The sequence below is a fragment of the Betta splendens genome, chromosome 2 (assembly GCF_900634795.4).
Source record: "Betta splendens chromosome 2, fBetSpl5.4, whole genome shotgun sequence".
In the NCBI taxonomy this organism is placed as follows: domain Eukaryota; kingdom Metazoa; phylum Chordata; class Actinopteri; order Anabantiformes; family Osphronemidae; genus Betta; species Betta splendens.
In genome coordinates, this window is record NC_040882.2 from 8,079,495 (window position 1) to 8,096,228 (window position 16,734).

Genomic DNA, 16,734 nt, shown 5'->3' on the forward strand with positions numbered 1-16,734 from the left:
TACAAATACAAGATACATCAACCTCTAATGTAAAGTTTATACTACAGTCCATTAGGACCAGAACCTCATGTCATAAAAATATCTGCTGTTGGACTCTTAGATACATAACAAAACATGTTCTGCCCTTATTCTGTACTACGTACGCTCTTGCCTTATACGCACACCTGCAGATCCATTTTGCTGTGATATTTAAATTACTGCACTAATTCACTGGTTTATGTTCTGTGTCTTACAGTCCTATATGTAAGCACTGAATCACTAAAGCAAGCTCCATATGACAAAACCTTCATTGTACATTGCAATAAACACATTTCTGATTCGGATACTATTTGACATCTGTGTTGTTTTATCCAATAGGCAAATTTATTCTGAATAGCCAGCGTAGTGGCTGGGTATGAGTAAAATGGCCCTTACGTATAAGTAACGTACAATATGTCACTGATCTGTACGTTGACACAGATCACTTTACTAAAGCTGATCAAGTTTTATTTGGGTGTCGACTTGTGATCATATACTGACCTCTCTTGGCCAGAGTTTGTATTTGCACTACGAGTACGGTGTCCGTAATAGGCCATTTCGACTTTTCATTTTGCGTTTTTTATGGTGCCTTCACAAGATGTGGGAAATATGGAGAACCTATAATCTACCCAACTAGACCACACTATTGTACCTATTGGTGGGGTTAGTGGGGTCTTTTACTGCTCTATATCGACACTAACCAAAACAAATTCTTCACTATTAGATATATAGTATACAGATATACCGCCAAATCCCAGAAGGTACTAGTTTTTGCACTGGAGTCTTCATTTTACAAAGGATTGTGAAAGCATCTCAAATTTTCCCACAACAGCGCCATCCTTCCCCGGGCTGAATGGGTGGGAGTTTCCTAACCGACAGGAAAGGGTTAAGCAGTTTATAGGGTCCGGATCGATGCGTCCTCTCCCACACGTCGCCATGAACAAATGAATTCGCGGGGAATTAAATATCAATTTCACAAAGGAGAAAGAGTCCTGTGCTTTGAACCCGACCCCACCAAAGCCAAAGTCTTGTATGACGCTAAGGTAACGTCTGATGGAAGCCACCGTAGTTTGCAAGTCGGTGTTTTGATTTTGTGCAAATTGATATTTTTTTAATTGGAAAATCGGGGTTTCAGGAGCTGTCGGATAGGTAGACGGTATTTGACTTAACAGCGATGAACACTTAGGCCCATGAAACACAAACTTAACGTTAGCCGTGCACGTTTCTCGCCAAGTTTCCGGGTGCGACTGATTGTACGTCTTTCTTGAGGCGTATTTACGTTGAGTAGCGTAAGTAAAACAACTAACGTTACGCTGATATTCAGTTATCATTAACAGTAGTTATTAGCAGGCCAATTTAACGAAGTCTGACTGGTGAAGTATTTCTGCTGAAACTCGTACCTAGCTGGCTAACCGTGCATTTAGGTTAATTAAACGGAGCGTCATATATGACGTTAACGGTAAATACCACCCGAAGCACATTGTCGAGACACAATAAACAAACGCACCAACACAGCTGCGCCGCCAACGTAACCGAAAAGTCAGAGCATTACTTGTACCTTTCCAGCTAACACCTACGCTGTTTTAAATTGCTCGTTGTCCTAAAAAATAACGTGGAAGTGTTTAGAAAAGACTGAATACCACAACCCAGTTTGAATGGTAGCTCCGTCGACTGTAACCGTTCTATTTTCATTAGCAAGCTAGTTAGCTAGCTAAAGCTAACGGAGGGCAGATCTGGGTATGTTTATGTTTTGCTTTGATGCGGCTAGCCCCGGCTAGCACGGTTAGCATTGAGCGTTTAACTGCATATTTCAGCTTTTTACGTATGTAGAATCTGCTTCCTACTGGTATAAAATACTGTACCAAAGATAACCAAATTTTGCTTTATAGCACTTTCATCAAAACTACAGTCATCTCAATTGTCTAACGCTATAAAATAACTCAAGTACCACTTAGTATTAGCATCAATTCCGTCTGATATATTTTTGATTTATTGTTGTGTAGCTGCAGACAAGTAAGTAATCTATTCAGTGAGGTTAGTGAGGAAGTAATCACAATGCTTCACTAGTGTGACTTCAATAATAGTCAATAATACAGAATTGCCACGCTATATTACATGTTTTAAAATGAAAAGTATTGTAATGAATTGGAATTTGATAAAATATAATGTATATTTTAAGTATAATGTTAATATAATATAATATAATATGAGCGTTTATGTGCAAGTATGTGCATTTTTCCTCTTACTGTAAGTGTTGGTGCATGCTAAATTGTGAATTTCATCCCTGACTTCCCAACCACAGGAACCTCTAATGACCTAACATATTTCTCTTCATTCCTATTATAGGTCATTGATGTCTTGATAGGTACAGATGAACATGGAAGAAGAATCCCAAAGTACCTGATTCACTTCAATGGTTGGAACAGGAGGTAACTTTAACTGTATCCCTGACCACATCAACTCATTGTAGTGATTATTTTGGGGAAAACTCATTTTCATCAACTGGTGTAATGGTGTAGCTGATGTAGATATACCATGCTATCAAAGCATGCATGCCCTTTTTCTACTGTCTGTGTTTGTGTAGCTGGGATCGCTGGGCAGCAGAAGATCATGTCCTAAGGGACTCTGAGGAAAATCGTAAATTACAACGTAAACTGGCTCGCAAAGCACTAGGTCGCATGTAAGTTTATATATTAGGTAAAAAAATATTTTCCCAGGATGTTAATTGTTTTAAGCATGTGAGGCATGTGTAAATCCACCTACAACTAGTTCACTGTGTATCACTATCCATACTCACATGTTTTGGATTCAACATTCTAATATACAGTATTATATTACTATACAGTAGCAGCGATTATTACCTTTCTTAGCTTTTCTTGTTGAATCCTGTCCTGTTGTAGGAAGAGAAAGGGATGGGCAAAGAGGCGTCGTCGTCAGTCTGGTACTAAATCGTCTTTAAAGACTCTCCCAAAGGAGGACGACAGTGATGACGCATGTAAGAAGTCTCTCTCCAATTTTGCCTTTTGCTCCACCTACACTTTGTTAGTAATCAAATTAGTTTCTTTGTGTGTTGTTTATGTCCAGGTTTGATTTCATCTTCAGAGAGCAGTGAAGGGGACGATTCTGACCCCGAATCTTCAAACAGTGGGGACAGCACCTTCTCTGAGGACATTAACAAAATGGTGAAGTGGATCAGTGTAGTTTTGTGCCTATGAATTTACAAACTCACATTTATGCCCATCATATTTTTGACACCATGCAGATTAAAAATTTGCCAAATGATTGATAGACATGAAAATATTAAAAAAATATGTTTCAGAAAATACTTCTTCAATCAGTTTCTATAGACCACACACTTGACGGTTCATATGTTTGTTTGTTTTTTGCTTTAGCGGGTTGAACCAGACTTAAATGTTAAGAGGGAATGTGAGGAGAAGATTGTGCATGTTGACATTAATTTCCCTGATATTTTAAAGAAGAAATTGGAGGATGATTGTTTTTACATCAACAAGCGAAAGAAGGTACGTATAGCAGCTATTAGGCAGTGGATGGTGTTTTGTTGAAAAACATGCATTTCTAAAGACTAAAAAAACAAACTTGAGTTAATTAGCCTCTTGCTGAATTGCTACTATATAAACAAACTTGTCCCCCCCCAAGCTGGTGATGGTTCCTTGCCAGATGAATGTTGTGCACATCCTAGAGTCCTATGTAAAGCACTTTGCCATCAACAAAGCTTTCATGGCCAATGAACGGTACCGACGACAGCAAAGCACAACACAGAGCACCAGTCCACAGCCAATCCCTCCAGAAAAGAGGCAAGTCTGCAGGAAATAAAGGGAGTGGGGAGAAATTCGATTTTCAACAAAGTCCTTTTTATTTTAATAATGTATTATAAAACTAATTCATGTTTCTTTTTATGTTTCAAGTGAGGAGCTTTGTAAAGAAATGGTTGACGGCTTAAGAATTACGTTTGACTTCACCTTACCCATGATCCTCCTCTACCCAAGTGAACAAGCACAGTTCAAAAAAGTTAGCTCCACCAGGCTTTTCATGGCCATGAATGAAAGTTCCCCCTGCTCCAGCAAGTAAGAATTTATGATGAGTCAATGCATTGGGTCCTGCCTTCAGTACAATTCAATGGCTTGTTGAGCTACCACTTTAATCCACAAACTGTTTCCTTATCTTTGTACTTAAAGTGCCCAGCGAGAACGCAGCCCAAGCCCATTGGGACACAATCCTCCTACCCCTCAGTCCACAGATAGCCAACCAGCACTGAGCGACATTTCTGCCACTACTCCCACAGCTCCAGCCCCCACCCCAAAGCGTCGGCGCCACCCTGACATGGACTGTATCTCATACCAGTCTCAGTCCCTGAGACGCTCAACTAGGAACACATCTGGAGGTGACCGCCCAGCTGAAGGAAGCAGTGGAGGTAAACGCTTTTTACTTTACGTTTGGCGTCATCATCAATCAACAATGCATTGCATATAGACTAGGCTGATGTATTCCTGCATTTGTGATTTTGTTTTTGCGCATTTGACATGTGACCTATTAACGCAGTGTGTGTAATATTCTAGGTGGAGGCAGTGCCACAGCATCCCCACAGCTCAAACGCCGTATGGTTGACACCACATCCCAGCCCAAATTCTTCCTTAGTCTTGACAAAAGTAAGAAAAGCAAATATAAAGCCTTTTGTACTTTTACTGTAATTGTAACAAATACCCTGGTCCTATTATTGTAAAAATTTGTTTTGTCCAGTAGATGGTGCTTTTCTACCTTTTCCCCCTTATATTTATTTACCTATACACTTTATAGAACTCTATATTTCTGCCTCAGAAACCCCAGTGCACAGCGGCTCATCTTCCCCGTTACCCTTGACACCAAGCAAAGAACAAAGTGGTCCCTTCTATGGCCTGGAGAGCCGGAGAAACAATGAGCTTAATGAGGTGACGTGAATGTGTGTGATGATATTCAAAATGAAAGGATGTAAGAACAGTCACATAAATACAGGGAGATAATTGATTAGCCTAAATGTGTTTACTAGAAAAAAAATTAAGAGAAGTTAATATTGATTTTATTGTCACCCAGGTCTTAAGTTGGAAGCTCACTCCTGATAACTACCCCTTGAATGACCAGCCTCCTCCACCTTCCTATCTGTATGGATCACAGCACCTTTTGCGGCTCTTTGGTTGGTCTTAACCTTCCCTTGATTATGTTTGTTTTTGTCCCTTTGTGAAACATGCCTTCATTGACTTGCTTTTATTTCAGTGAAGCTACCTGAGATTCTGGGAAAGATGCAAATCCCTGAGAGGAACCTTCGAGCCCTGGTCAAACATTTGGAACTTTTTCTCAGGTAACTGACAGTTTTTTTTCTTTTCTTTAGTAAAAATATAATTATTCTTTCAAGGCAGGGACTGAAATATTTTCAAATGTATTAAAGAGCTTAACTATGGGATTCTTCACTCTCAATGATTTAGGGCTCAGAGCTTTTATTTCCTAATGTAATCCTTGATAAAAATGATCACCTGGACAAAAACTGTTAAATCTTTGACAAAAACATTTGTATTGAAGATTTAGGGTAGTGTGCTTCAGAGTAGGGCAAGAATAAAATATCTTTGGGATATTATCATTTTTTCAAAGAAACCAGAAAATCGTAATCATAAAAAGCCAAGAAATACCAAGCAAATGTGAACATTGGTGAAGAAGGGAGAGTTGAGGAGTGAGAAAAAGCATGTGTTAGAGGGAGGGAGATGAGTGGGCGTTACACAAGCATGGGAGTCTAATCTTTAAATCCTCCCTAGCGATCTTCAGTTCAGCCGGTCCCAAACCTGAGGGATTTAGGTCTTCTCATTCTCTAATCAAACACTCGCCGCACCACAGTTTGCCACTAGGTAGAGCTGTGGAGCAAGTGTCATCCCACTGAGCGGCCACAAGAACGAGTCTTTGAGCCAAAATTACCCCTCTTCCACTATTCAGCTAAAATAAACTGTAGCTCAGTACTTGATGGCACAGAAATCACAAGTTGTCTAAACATAACAAGACCTGTGTTGCCAACAGTAAATAAAAGGGTAAACAAACAGATCTGTCTTCTCATGACATCTTTTCTGCAGCAGTTCATCTTGGCAAAGCATCTCCTGCTGTGTCATCCGCAGTAGGACAAACACGGCTAGAAAATCTTATAATTCACTTCAGTGGCAGTGGATGGCACCAGTTTGTCTCTTTGTAGAACATTATTCTGCAAAATGTCTGAATTAGATGAGGGCAAGTGAAGTAAATGACTTTTGCAGCTTGTAGTTCTGTAATGAACTATAAATTGTTCAGACTCTTGGTATTCAGCAGAGCAGATGCTACTACTGTGTCGGGAGTTCATTTATTCACTGTGTAGGAGACTCAACAGGACACTGGACACAAACTAAAACACGTTGTCTTTTGGGAAAGCATTCATGCTTTTTACTCTGAAATCAGCCTCGTAGCAGATTGAGGGGAGCGGGCCAAAACTGATTGATGTTGCCGAGACTGAAGCGCAGTGCATGCTGGGATTGGTCCACAGCTGATCTCTCACTCTTCGTTTCTCGTGAAAAATGATTATGATTGTGTGCACATGTGTACGGACACCAATGCTGAATTACAATGTGTATGCCCAAAGCCGCTTGTCTTGCATTATTACTCACAAAACAGCAATAAAGATAAGCACTAGACTGGATTTCTGGCACCAGCGAGACAAAAAGGAATAATTTTCCTAATAAGTGTGTGTTGAAACCAGCGGTGAACCATGAATCCGCTTTTTGTTGCAAAGGATTCATAAATAAAAGGTCTTGCTTATCTTCTCTCGCCGTGGGGCTGCCCACACATTTCCTTTACTGTGCCACTAGATTGTCTTGTTTGTTAAAGCATTCTTAAGTTCTCCTCTGACGAGGATAATTTGTTTGCATTGAGATTAGGAAGGCCGGTGGAGTTAAGATGAGATGGCAAGATTTAGAGGATTTGGCCGAGTAGCGGATACTAAGAAGATTCAGGATTAGTTTTTCCCCGCTACTGATTAGATGGGAGGGGGGGTGAATTTTCACTCTTTCTCTCTGTGACTGTTGGTCAGTCATTCTTATGTTCTGGTCTCTCGTAGTGATTGGTTCTGTGGTGGTATAGAGATTGATGAGGGGGCTTTGTCTCTGACACATATACCCCCTGGGCTGAGGGCAAGGGCTCTAGGATTTATCTAAAATAAGCCTGGAATATCTAGGAAAACCAGCAGTTGTGAACTGGGAAGTGGTCAAGTCACGTTAAGCCTATCATGCGCCTGCAGTTTGTCATTTGACAACAACTTATGCTGAAAAATTAATGTGAACAGAAGACATTGCTTTGCATGGTTTGAGATAAAACATCCCATAAATTTCCTTTTCCTGTACACCCCATTCCCATCCCGCCTTTCAGGTTTCTGGCAGAGTTCCATGAGGATTTTTTCCCAGAGTCTGCGTATGTGTCTGCATCAGAGGCCCACTACAGCATGAAACAACCGAGACCAGTTTACTGAAGGAGATGATGTCCGATGCAATTCTCTCCTCTCGTGACTTCCTTCAACTACTCTTAACCTCTCTGTGTCGGCTCCTGCGCTGAGGAATAACAGGAGCGTTCTCTGGAGTTTTTCCTGCTTTCTCAGACATCTTTCTTCTCTTGTGGCCTCACGCTGCTTTTCTTGTCTTGTGGCACCAGATGCATTTACCATGCCACTAACCCTCGCCTGTCTTTGTGGTATTGTTCTGTCTGTGAAGCCTGTCCACACCGCCACGCTTCAGTTTACTTCTCCAAGGCAGGTGTACTGTGTTCCGCTTGCTGTCCTTTCCTCATTGTCATCTGTTAAATGTTTATCTGGCCCACATGTTTTCAGACCCTGCTGAGGCCAGGCACCTCCAGCTTTAGCCTCTGAGACATGAATGGTTTACCACAATTAAAATGCTGGCAATCACTCAGAGGAGGAGGCACACACCATACTTGCTGTTTGTCAAAGCCTGTTCTCACCTGCTGGAATATTTTGTCCTGTACATGGAAGAAGAGAGATCACAGGTTTAAAAACTTTGTGTTCTTCTCCAATAAACTTATTTTCAAGGCATTTTTTGCTGCTTTGAAGAACTTGGCCCCTTTTTGTGTAGTGTTTTTTTTTTGGCAGCATAGCCAGAGTTCATCTGGATAAAATTCCTCTTCCTGTTTTGGATATTTGCTTTCACTGAGCAATTATAGCATTGTTACATTTAAACACATCCAGAAGTGTTTTTACCCCAGAACACAATTTCAACACAAAAACACTATTTGTAGTGAGGAACTGTATTGTTTTCTTCCGTTGTCTTGCTTTTGCTGTTGTGATGTGTGCCAAAAATATGAATATGAATGAAGATCAATGTTCCTTAAATGTCTTTAAGGGAATTTTAATCTTCATTTAACCAGAACAATACACTTGATTTAGTTTGTACAGTATATGCAAAAAGGTTGTTTTGACCAGCTGAGTTCAGTGATCAGAAAATAATGATCGTGATACACTCAAATTCATATCTATGCGTCTCGTCATGTGATGCCACTCAGGCATCAGTCTGGTTATTCACATTAACATGGTGAAAATGTTAATACTAAATATGAACTCTGTTTGTCAGTATATTGTAACATTCTACTGTTAATACCTCATACTTTTATTTACCTGCATTGGTGAGCACGCACCCCACGAGAACCTGTTAAACAACACATTTCAGTTTTCTGTTAGCTGTAAGCTTCTATTGTTATGCCCAGACATTTACTTTGCATAGCCAAGTCATTGGTTCTCTTTCTTTTACTTGAAATAAAGGTTTCCCTTTCGTTTATGTAAGGATGCCATGATTGTATGTGCTTCTACTGCCCCAGCCACTTTCAGTTATTGACGTCATACCTGTGTGATATCCTGTCGTATCCTTTCTGATCTAAGATGAGTTAGTTGGAAGCATCAAAATGTCAGCATTTCAGTTACCTTGAATTTGCATGTCACTGGTCTCCATGTGATTAAAACTTTTAAAAATGCCTTTGCTTGTGTTCGATGTAAGGACGTTTTTACCTGATACGCAGTATTGGTCCTCCTGGCAGAACCCCTCAACCATGAAGGCTAATGTAATAAGAGCTGTCAGAACAAAAGCCAAAGTGCCAGGATGGGATTTTCATTAATATTGTGTTGGTGTCCTTTGACGTCATTGTGTTGAGGTACTCCTGAGTGTCGGCGTGGACAAAGTCATGGAGCGTTCGACATACGGGGTCACGGCTGAATTAAAAAACCATATTTGACTGGCAGCTGTTCAGTTAGGATTATAAGGGTAATAAGATTGCGGGCGCACAGTATCAGCCTTAGCAAGACAGTGAAAGGCCTTTGTATTGAAGCGTTCCACCTTGCTTTCAAAGCTGTCACAATTTTGAACTATTTAAACGCTCCAGTTTTAACTCATTTAAATCATGCTGGGCCCCGTAGGCCCTTGATGATCCCCATGAGAACAACTCAGCAGAATATAATCTTAAACCTCGAACAGTTAAGTCGTTTAATGTCTGTACAAACTCATTTTGTGTATATGTCGATCTTGGAGGAACCTTGTTGAATGAGCTGTGACATTGCGTCTGCAAAAATGGGATGGAGCTGCTACACCGATTACAGTGACCTCGACCTTTGACCACTGAAACTGGATCATCTGTACTGAAGGCCTCCAGACAAGTGGAGACGTGGGCAGCTGTTCTGAAAAAGGATGGCTTTGGATCATATATCATTCATCTAAACTGATTTACGCTAGTATTTTATGTTCCTGTCACAGCGCAGGTCTTAATATATTGATTTTTTGCTTTGCTGCTGACCATTGGATGCCTTTCCTTCCTCCTTATTTTGGATCTAAGCATAACAGCACTTTAATTTTAGCATAAAACCTGAAGGTGGGGTAAAACACAAATTACACTAACTCGCCCCGAATACCTTGAATACAAATGAACAGTTCAGCTGCAATTTCTCTGAAAACAGAGGAACAGAACATACTGTCTGTCTTGGATTATCGGGAACACGCTTTATGTTAATGCTGCGGCTGCTATCCTTCAATCAACAGACATCATCTACTGCAGTGCCATTCGATTCATTCCGGGAGACGTTTATTGCACTCAGCGCTGAGTTACATAATAAGGTCAGATGGTCAACACCGGCATCCAGAAGGTATTAGCATACACGTGTCTTCATCTATATGAAGTTGGGGGCTTATGACAGTGTGTCATTAGACAGCAGAGTAGGACCGGCTGCCGGTGCTTTGGGCCTTTATTGTTGGAGCAGAGCTTAGATTTATGTGTTGTATTTAGCATTTTGCAGAACTGCATCTGCTTTTACTGTCCCTGTGAGAGGCTGGCTAACCTGGCCTTCCCATATCAGCCCTGATGGGTTTTAGTGGTAAGCCCTAATTTTATTTCAACTGGGTCAGTGTTTCTGTAATGAACTGCTTATCAGTGCAACTCAAGACAGCACTCTCTTGCCTGCTGCTATCATGTAGCCACGATGACCAACATTTCGAGCCTCTCCAGTGCATCTCAAATCGATTTCCCATCCTGCGCCATGTCCATCCACTTACCACATGATTCAATTATTGGAGGAAAGGCGAGCTGTAATGAGATGTAATGAGCTATCACCTTATGAGTGCTGCTGCTCAAGCCACTCGCCGGGATCTGCTGCTTCTTTTGTTTGTGTTCACGCCTTCCACCTGCAGCAGCGCAGACCCTCCCCAGTCTCATTCACCTTTATTCCCCGAGTGTTGCTTTCACATCCATATCGACGTCTCGTTGGTCTAATGTTCTCTCTGATTGGTCTTTTGTGTTTCTCTACCCATTCTTCAGTTCGTTTGCGAGATCAATGAGGATGAGAGGCACTGGACAAGTAAGAGTGTGCAGTGGTATCGCCTTCCATTCTTTTATCTAATTTGTGTTTTATGCTTCTATTCCTCTCTTCAACCCCAAGAACATTGTGCTTCGTCCAGACAGCGTGTAGCATATCCATCCTGTCGCCCATCCTCAACCCAGACGCTCCATTTTCACTCCTGCATCATGGACCCAAGGGATAGACGGCATGAGCTCTTGGACACTAGTCCCTCTGTCTCCTCTGACTCTTCCTGGACATCATTTGACGTTAGCACTGACCTCACGTCACTCAGTTCTGACCATGTGTTGACTCCTGTGACAGCTCCCACTCGCTGGCCACCTTTCATGGACCAGCACCCAAAGACCTCCTCCACAGTTAAGGTCTCGTCTAAAGTGGGAGCCAGAGAGGTTGCATGGAGAGAGACGTCCTTCCTTGGAAATGATGAGTAAGTGTCTTTCTAGCATTTATTTTGGACAACAAAACAAATGTGTGAGAGAAATTGATAAAAAATAATAATAATTAGTTACACGTTTATATTTCTCCTAATAGTTGTCAATATGTTTTATGATAGAAAAACAATCTCACTAGCTTCTGTCAGGGTGTACACAGAGAATTGAGATTAGGACACTTTGTTAAGGTTGTCTTGATTTTAACATGGAAACATAATTAAAGTAAATCAGCATGCAACAATTTTTGCTTATTAAATGTGGTAAAAACAGGATTTAGGATACATAGTGTATCAAACATGATGCTACTTGAACTGGTATTGGCAGCTTTAGCTCAGTGATAGCGCCGCATTAGCCACATTTTCACATAGTGGCGTCTGATAAAAAGTCAAGCGGTTGCTTGTGTAGTTAAAATGTCTTTTTGTTGTGATCTTTAATATTTACAGCAATTCTGTCTTAGACTCAAAAATAATTGTCACATAACTTCACTGCTGGTGTAAGGGAACAGGGAACTCATGTCATTTACATCACACAGTTCATATGACACTGACTCAGTGCATTAAAGTCAGTGGATAAGGTCACAATAACAAATATACCAAATGCAAATAGCTACATAATTCTGTGCTTGTATATTATTTCTGTATAACACTGTCATAAACTACAATACAATTTAATGAGACTCTGATCAACAAAAGGTCTGATCAATGCGTTTTCATTAAGCCAGACCACATCAATATGTGGTTGTACCTGTTTGTGAGGTTAAGGGGTTAAGGAAATCTGATCTTTTCAGTTATTTTAAGATCCTCTCATTTGCTGTTAAAATTAATTAAAATTACTACAATTACACACACACACACACACACACACACACACACACACACACACACACACACATATATATATATCGTGTATATATATATCTCGTGTATAGAGAGAGAGAGATAGAGCGGGGAGAGAGAGAGAGAGATATATAAGATATATATATATAGATAGATAGATAGATATATATATATATATATATATATATATATATATCGTATATATATATCGTGTGTGTGTGTGTGTGTGTGTGTGTGTGTGTGTGTGTGTGTGCGTGTGTGTGTTTGCGTGCGTGTGTGTGTGTGCGTGTGTGTGTGTGTGTGTGTGTGTGTATATGCCCTAACCTTATATTTACCACTAGCACGCACATGCAAGTGCTCTCACTGAGACGTTGCTTTCAGGACACAGCGGCTATGAGTATCTGTTTGATCTGCTTTTAATCATGAGTGCTTCTGTAAGCACTCATGATGCGTCCTGCTACTGGGAGCCTGATTCCCAGTAGCAGGACGGTGAGAGTGAATAGAACAAGCCTCGCATTAGTTTAGATAGAGACCATAAATCAAGTCTCGTCCCTGAATTCTTCGGAGAATTGCTGGCAAGTTGGAAAACCCGGGGTTGTTGTTCATCAAGCCTTTCTTCTCCTTCCTTCCTCTCTCCATCACTTTGCCGTGACTGATAATACATAATTACCCTTTCATAGACAAGCAAATGTCTGAACGTACTTTGTGGAGGATTTCTGTGTCACCTCTAACTCACATTGGACTGTCCAGGTCTTCAAATGAAGTTTAATTAACGTGGCCTATTTCAGATCCAGCAGAGGAACAGGAATATATTTGATACTGTAGATTTTGACTGAGTTTGGCACTAGTAAAAATGAAATGTATGATTTGTGTAAATAAATTTGATGTTAACATTTTGCTGTATTTCCTTCTGCAAACCCCAAACTCTGCTAAAGTAAATGTCTGCAGGCTGCAGCTCGGAACTACTTTTAACACACAACTCTCACCATGAAAGCAACATGTCAAGCTACATCAAGGAAATCATGTGAACCAAGGTGATGGAGACAACATGCATATCTGTAATTTTTTTGGTTTTCTGCTAAATATAGTTGATCTCGCATTAGTTTTTGTCCACGGACCTAAACATGAAGTGATTTCACTGCAGTTGTGGCTATTTATTTATTTATTTTACTTAAAGCCAGGCCCCTCCTGGTGGCAGCCTCAGGATTAGGATACACTAGGGCAGAGTGTCAAAGCAGGATGGCACACTGAGCCATGAGGTAAGGCACGATGCAACATTTACATCACATCCATCATTTGCATATCATGTAATGATGAGTTGGGATTTGTGGTTAAATGTGTCAGGGGCGTTTGTCACTCTGGAGTGAGTTCACAGTGTGTGTTGCTGGCTTTGTTTGAGTTTTGAATTATTCTTAATATTTTCATTACAATTTGGTGATTTTCTTCAAGTGCTATTTCGGCTTAAAATTTTCCATTTTACCTGTTTACGTGAAATATCACAGCGCGTCTCCGTGATCGGCTGCACTTAGTGCCTCATTTCCTTGGAGCAGAAGCCTCAAATAGTCAGACCTTTGGGGGGAGTGTAGACGAGTTAGTTATTTCTACCTCTCCAGGCAAGTGGCGTGTGGCAGACATTTTCACAGCTGGGTGGAGGCACTGTGATCGGAGACCTCCCACTTATCTTACTGTCACTGGTACCTGCGTTTGCTTCGACTTTCGGGCTCTGTGATTGTGACACAAAGCGTGAGAAGATTTGAAGCCAGGCTTTAGTGTGAGCCTGTGCACTGCAGTGTGTAAAATAGTGGTTGCCTAATCTCACAAAATGCTATTTGCCAAACCTTAGATTATTAAAATGTCTATAGGTGCTCAATAAAGTTTCACTTGAGGCATGAAGCTGTGACTATTAGGTGTTAAATGAGCTGTGTGGAGGGTAAAGAGTGTTGTTAGTGGGTCAAGAAATGATACTGTTCAGTTATTGTTTCGTGTCAGCTACGATATTATGTTTAGCCATAACTCATGCTCACAACACTCATATTTTTGTCATACTGATAACATTATCAACGCTCTAAATGCACAGTTTGCAGTCAATTGTGCGCTACACATGTAGGATTATTTCATAAGATCATTTGTTTTGAGTGATATGCAGTGAGAAGCCACAGCCAAGAGCTGCAGTAGCCTCGTAAACAGTTTTTTTACTGATGAGATTTACGTGTGGCTCTTTTGGGACAGCCTTTGCTTTTAAATTAGTCTACAGTTACACCATCCGTGCTCTGTGATATGATTACACACTAATCACAGCTCTGCTTTTTTACTGACGCGTTGACTTTGACCTGAACCACATGAGGTTCAGGTCAAAGTGTCTACAGCCCAGTCCCAAGCAAAGGCAACCTGAGATGAATGAGCAGGGGAAGCATGTGTCTCTTAAATACTTACATTTCTTGGATCACTGAGTTTAAAATTTGACCTCTGTCTGCAGAGCCTTCCTTGGGCCACCGGCTGAACTTGTGAGCATAGCATGATGAGTGGGACACAGATGTGAACGTTATCGCCTATTAGGTAGAAGCTGGATGTTTAATTACAGAGATTTCACTGGGGCAGTTCTGGCAAAGTTTATTAGAATGGAGGCTGTCCTATGTGAAATAACTTCATGATAATCACGATTGCTGTTCTGACCTTTAAGCAATAACTTTGTGTGGAGGAAAGAAAAACGCATTAAAACAAAGAACATTCTGCTGCAGCAACAGATTATTTGTAGTGCTCATGCAGCTCCCCCCCCCAAAAAACCAACACTGAGGGCCTTTTGCTCCCAGGACTGAGCTCTGCATCTCAGCATCTAGTGCATCTAGTTCTCCAGATGAGACTTGACTCAGCTGTGAATGATGATGAGCATTAAAGCTGGTAATGATTTTATTCCATGACGTCATTGTAATTTGACAATTAACAGTCTGTTCACCTTGAGTAAAAATCAGTCATCTTGCATTTTCACATCACAACCCTCCCCCTCTCTCTGTCCCCTGATCCACCTTTATCTTTTACATTCTTTGAGCTCCCTATATCTTTACCTCCTCCCATCCTCCTCCTTTCTTTTAATAGGCCACACAGTTAATACAGGAAACAGATTAAATTTAAATTACCTTTACTTTGGAGACTCTTTTTCCTGCTTTTCCTGGTAAACAGACAGGGTTACATAAAGTCCACATGGCCTCCAGATGAACACAGCCAACGTCCAGTCATTTGGTTTCTAATTTCCAGAAGAACACACACATAATAATGCATATCCACCAGTATGTGTGTGGTTTTGGGTCATCTGGGAGCTTATTCTCAGACCCTAATCCTATATTTGTTCTCTACATCCTCACCTTTGCCTCTGTATGACATTAACCATCACAGTAACCTTAATCTCACTTTGAGCCAGGTTGAGCCATCACTCATTCACACACACACATCATTCATTGCTGTACATCAGAGCAGTTCATATACTAAACACATTGAATAACTGAGAAGGGCACAGATTTACGTTTATTTCTGGTAAGCACCAATATTGTGTAATAGAAGATTCTATTGTGCATCAGAGGATATTTTGGATTTTGTTCATCACGCTTTATTAAAATTAGACTTGCATTCGTCACAGGCATGTACATCCCTGTAGACATTTGCTATAGATAGCTTTGGCTAAGAGTCAGTACCAGGTGGCCTCTCAGAGGTAGCAACTGGAGCTGGCGTCCACTGAACTGCAATGTGCAGCGCTAGCAATATATCTTTATTACTTAACACTCTGACTACGTCAGAATAAAACAAAAGTTTTGTCACATTTTGCTGACGGGCTTTTATTTGTCAGTGTGGAACTGGAGGACACACATTAGGTGCACAGACAGGCAGCAGAGTCAAGAGTTTGACAATGCTGTTTCTGCAGTGTATATCACTGCGTTGGTAGTGTTATATTGAATTTGGTTGGAAAGGCTTCCGTCATGCTCTGCTGTGATTCTTCAGAGAAAATGTAGCTGAAGTCACCTCCTGTGCGTGATCGCTTTAAACCACATTTGAAGCAAGCCAACAACAAGATGATAATAATCTTTAATGGCACTACTCAGCTTTGACCGTTAGATTTCTTTGTGGACAATAAGCACTTTTATCACCACCACTTGTGAGCTCTCTTCAACATTCTGTTCACAGTACACAGCGTTGGCCTGATGCAATGAGCGTCCTTTCAGGATGATGCATACAGCACATGCAAATGCATGGTACGTGTAGGTGTGCTATGCGCTTTGATTCTGACTGCTGTGTTGGACGCAGGCGAATGCCCAAACTGTAGCACAAAATGCCAAGCCTGTTGCCTGGACTAGCTTCTATACCCTGCCCTATGAAGCAGTGAGGAGTTTAGATGTGACCACGTTGGTTTTAGAGTGTGCTGAAGTAATATAATATTGGTTATGCTCTGCCTCCTCCTCTGTGTGAGGCACAGGGAGAAAAGGGAGGACAGGTGTGATGGTGTGTGAGTGCTAACCCTACACACTCAGATTATATTGTTACTAGTCCTTGATTCTCC

At 40.9% G+C, this 16,734-nt stretch overlaps 2 protein-coding genes across 3 annotated transcripts in view; both read left to right on the forward strand.

The window, feature by feature from the left end:
* The first annotated feature begins 856 nt into the window (after positions 1–856).
* LOC114848871 (male-specific lethal 3 homolog) lies at positions 857–9,054 on the forward strand. Of its 2 annotated transcripts, none has more exons than XM_055504172.1 (14): positions 857–1,061; positions 2,365–2,447; positions 2,603–2,698; positions 2,919–3,013; positions 3,103–3,200; positions 3,411–3,539; positions 3,676–3,837; positions 3,949–4,103; positions 4,215–4,450; positions 4,596–4,685; positions 4,834–4,964; positions 5,107–5,206; positions 5,287–5,371; positions 7,447–9,054. In XM_055504172.1, the coding sequence occupies exons 1-14, from the start codon at positions 963–965 to the stop codon at positions 7,544–7,546; spliced, it is 1,659 nt and encodes a 552-aa protein (XP_055360147.1). In that variant the 5' UTR covers positions 857–962; the 3' UTR covers positions 7,547–9,054. The 2 variants fall into 2 exon arrangements, with proteins under 2 accessions (XP_055360147.1, XP_055360150.1); XM_055504175.1 differs by having other exon boundaries at positions 859–1,061; positions 4,855–4,964.
* A 142-nt stretch (positions 9,055–9,196) lies between these two features.
* Positions 9,197–16,734, forward strand: part of LOC114846696 (FERM and PDZ domain-containing protein 4-like) — a 48,113-nt gene continuing 40,575 nt past the window's right edge. Inside the window, exons 1-2 of the mRNA XM_055504149.1 lie at positions 9,197–10,213; positions 11,003–11,348. Coding sequence (XP_055360124.1) covers positions 11,089–11,348 — 260 coding nt within the window. The 5' untranslated portion in view covers positions 9,197–10,213; positions 11,003–11,088. The remainder of the gene's footprint in view (positions 10,214–11,002; positions 11,349–16,734) is intronic.

Coding starts and splice junctions, on each gene's coding strand:
- LOC114848871 (XM_055504172.1), top strand. CDS start 963: ATGAATTCGCGGGGAATTAAATATCAATTTCACAAAGGAGAAAGAGTC. Junction 4,451..4,595: donor AGCTGAAGGAAGCAGTGGAG/GTAAACGCTTTT, acceptor GTAATATTCTAG/GTGGAGGCAGTGCCACAGCA. Junction 5,372..7,446: donor CATTTGGAACTTTTTCTCAG/GTAACTGACAGT, acceptor CCCGCCTTTCAG/GTTTCTGGCAGAGTTCCATG.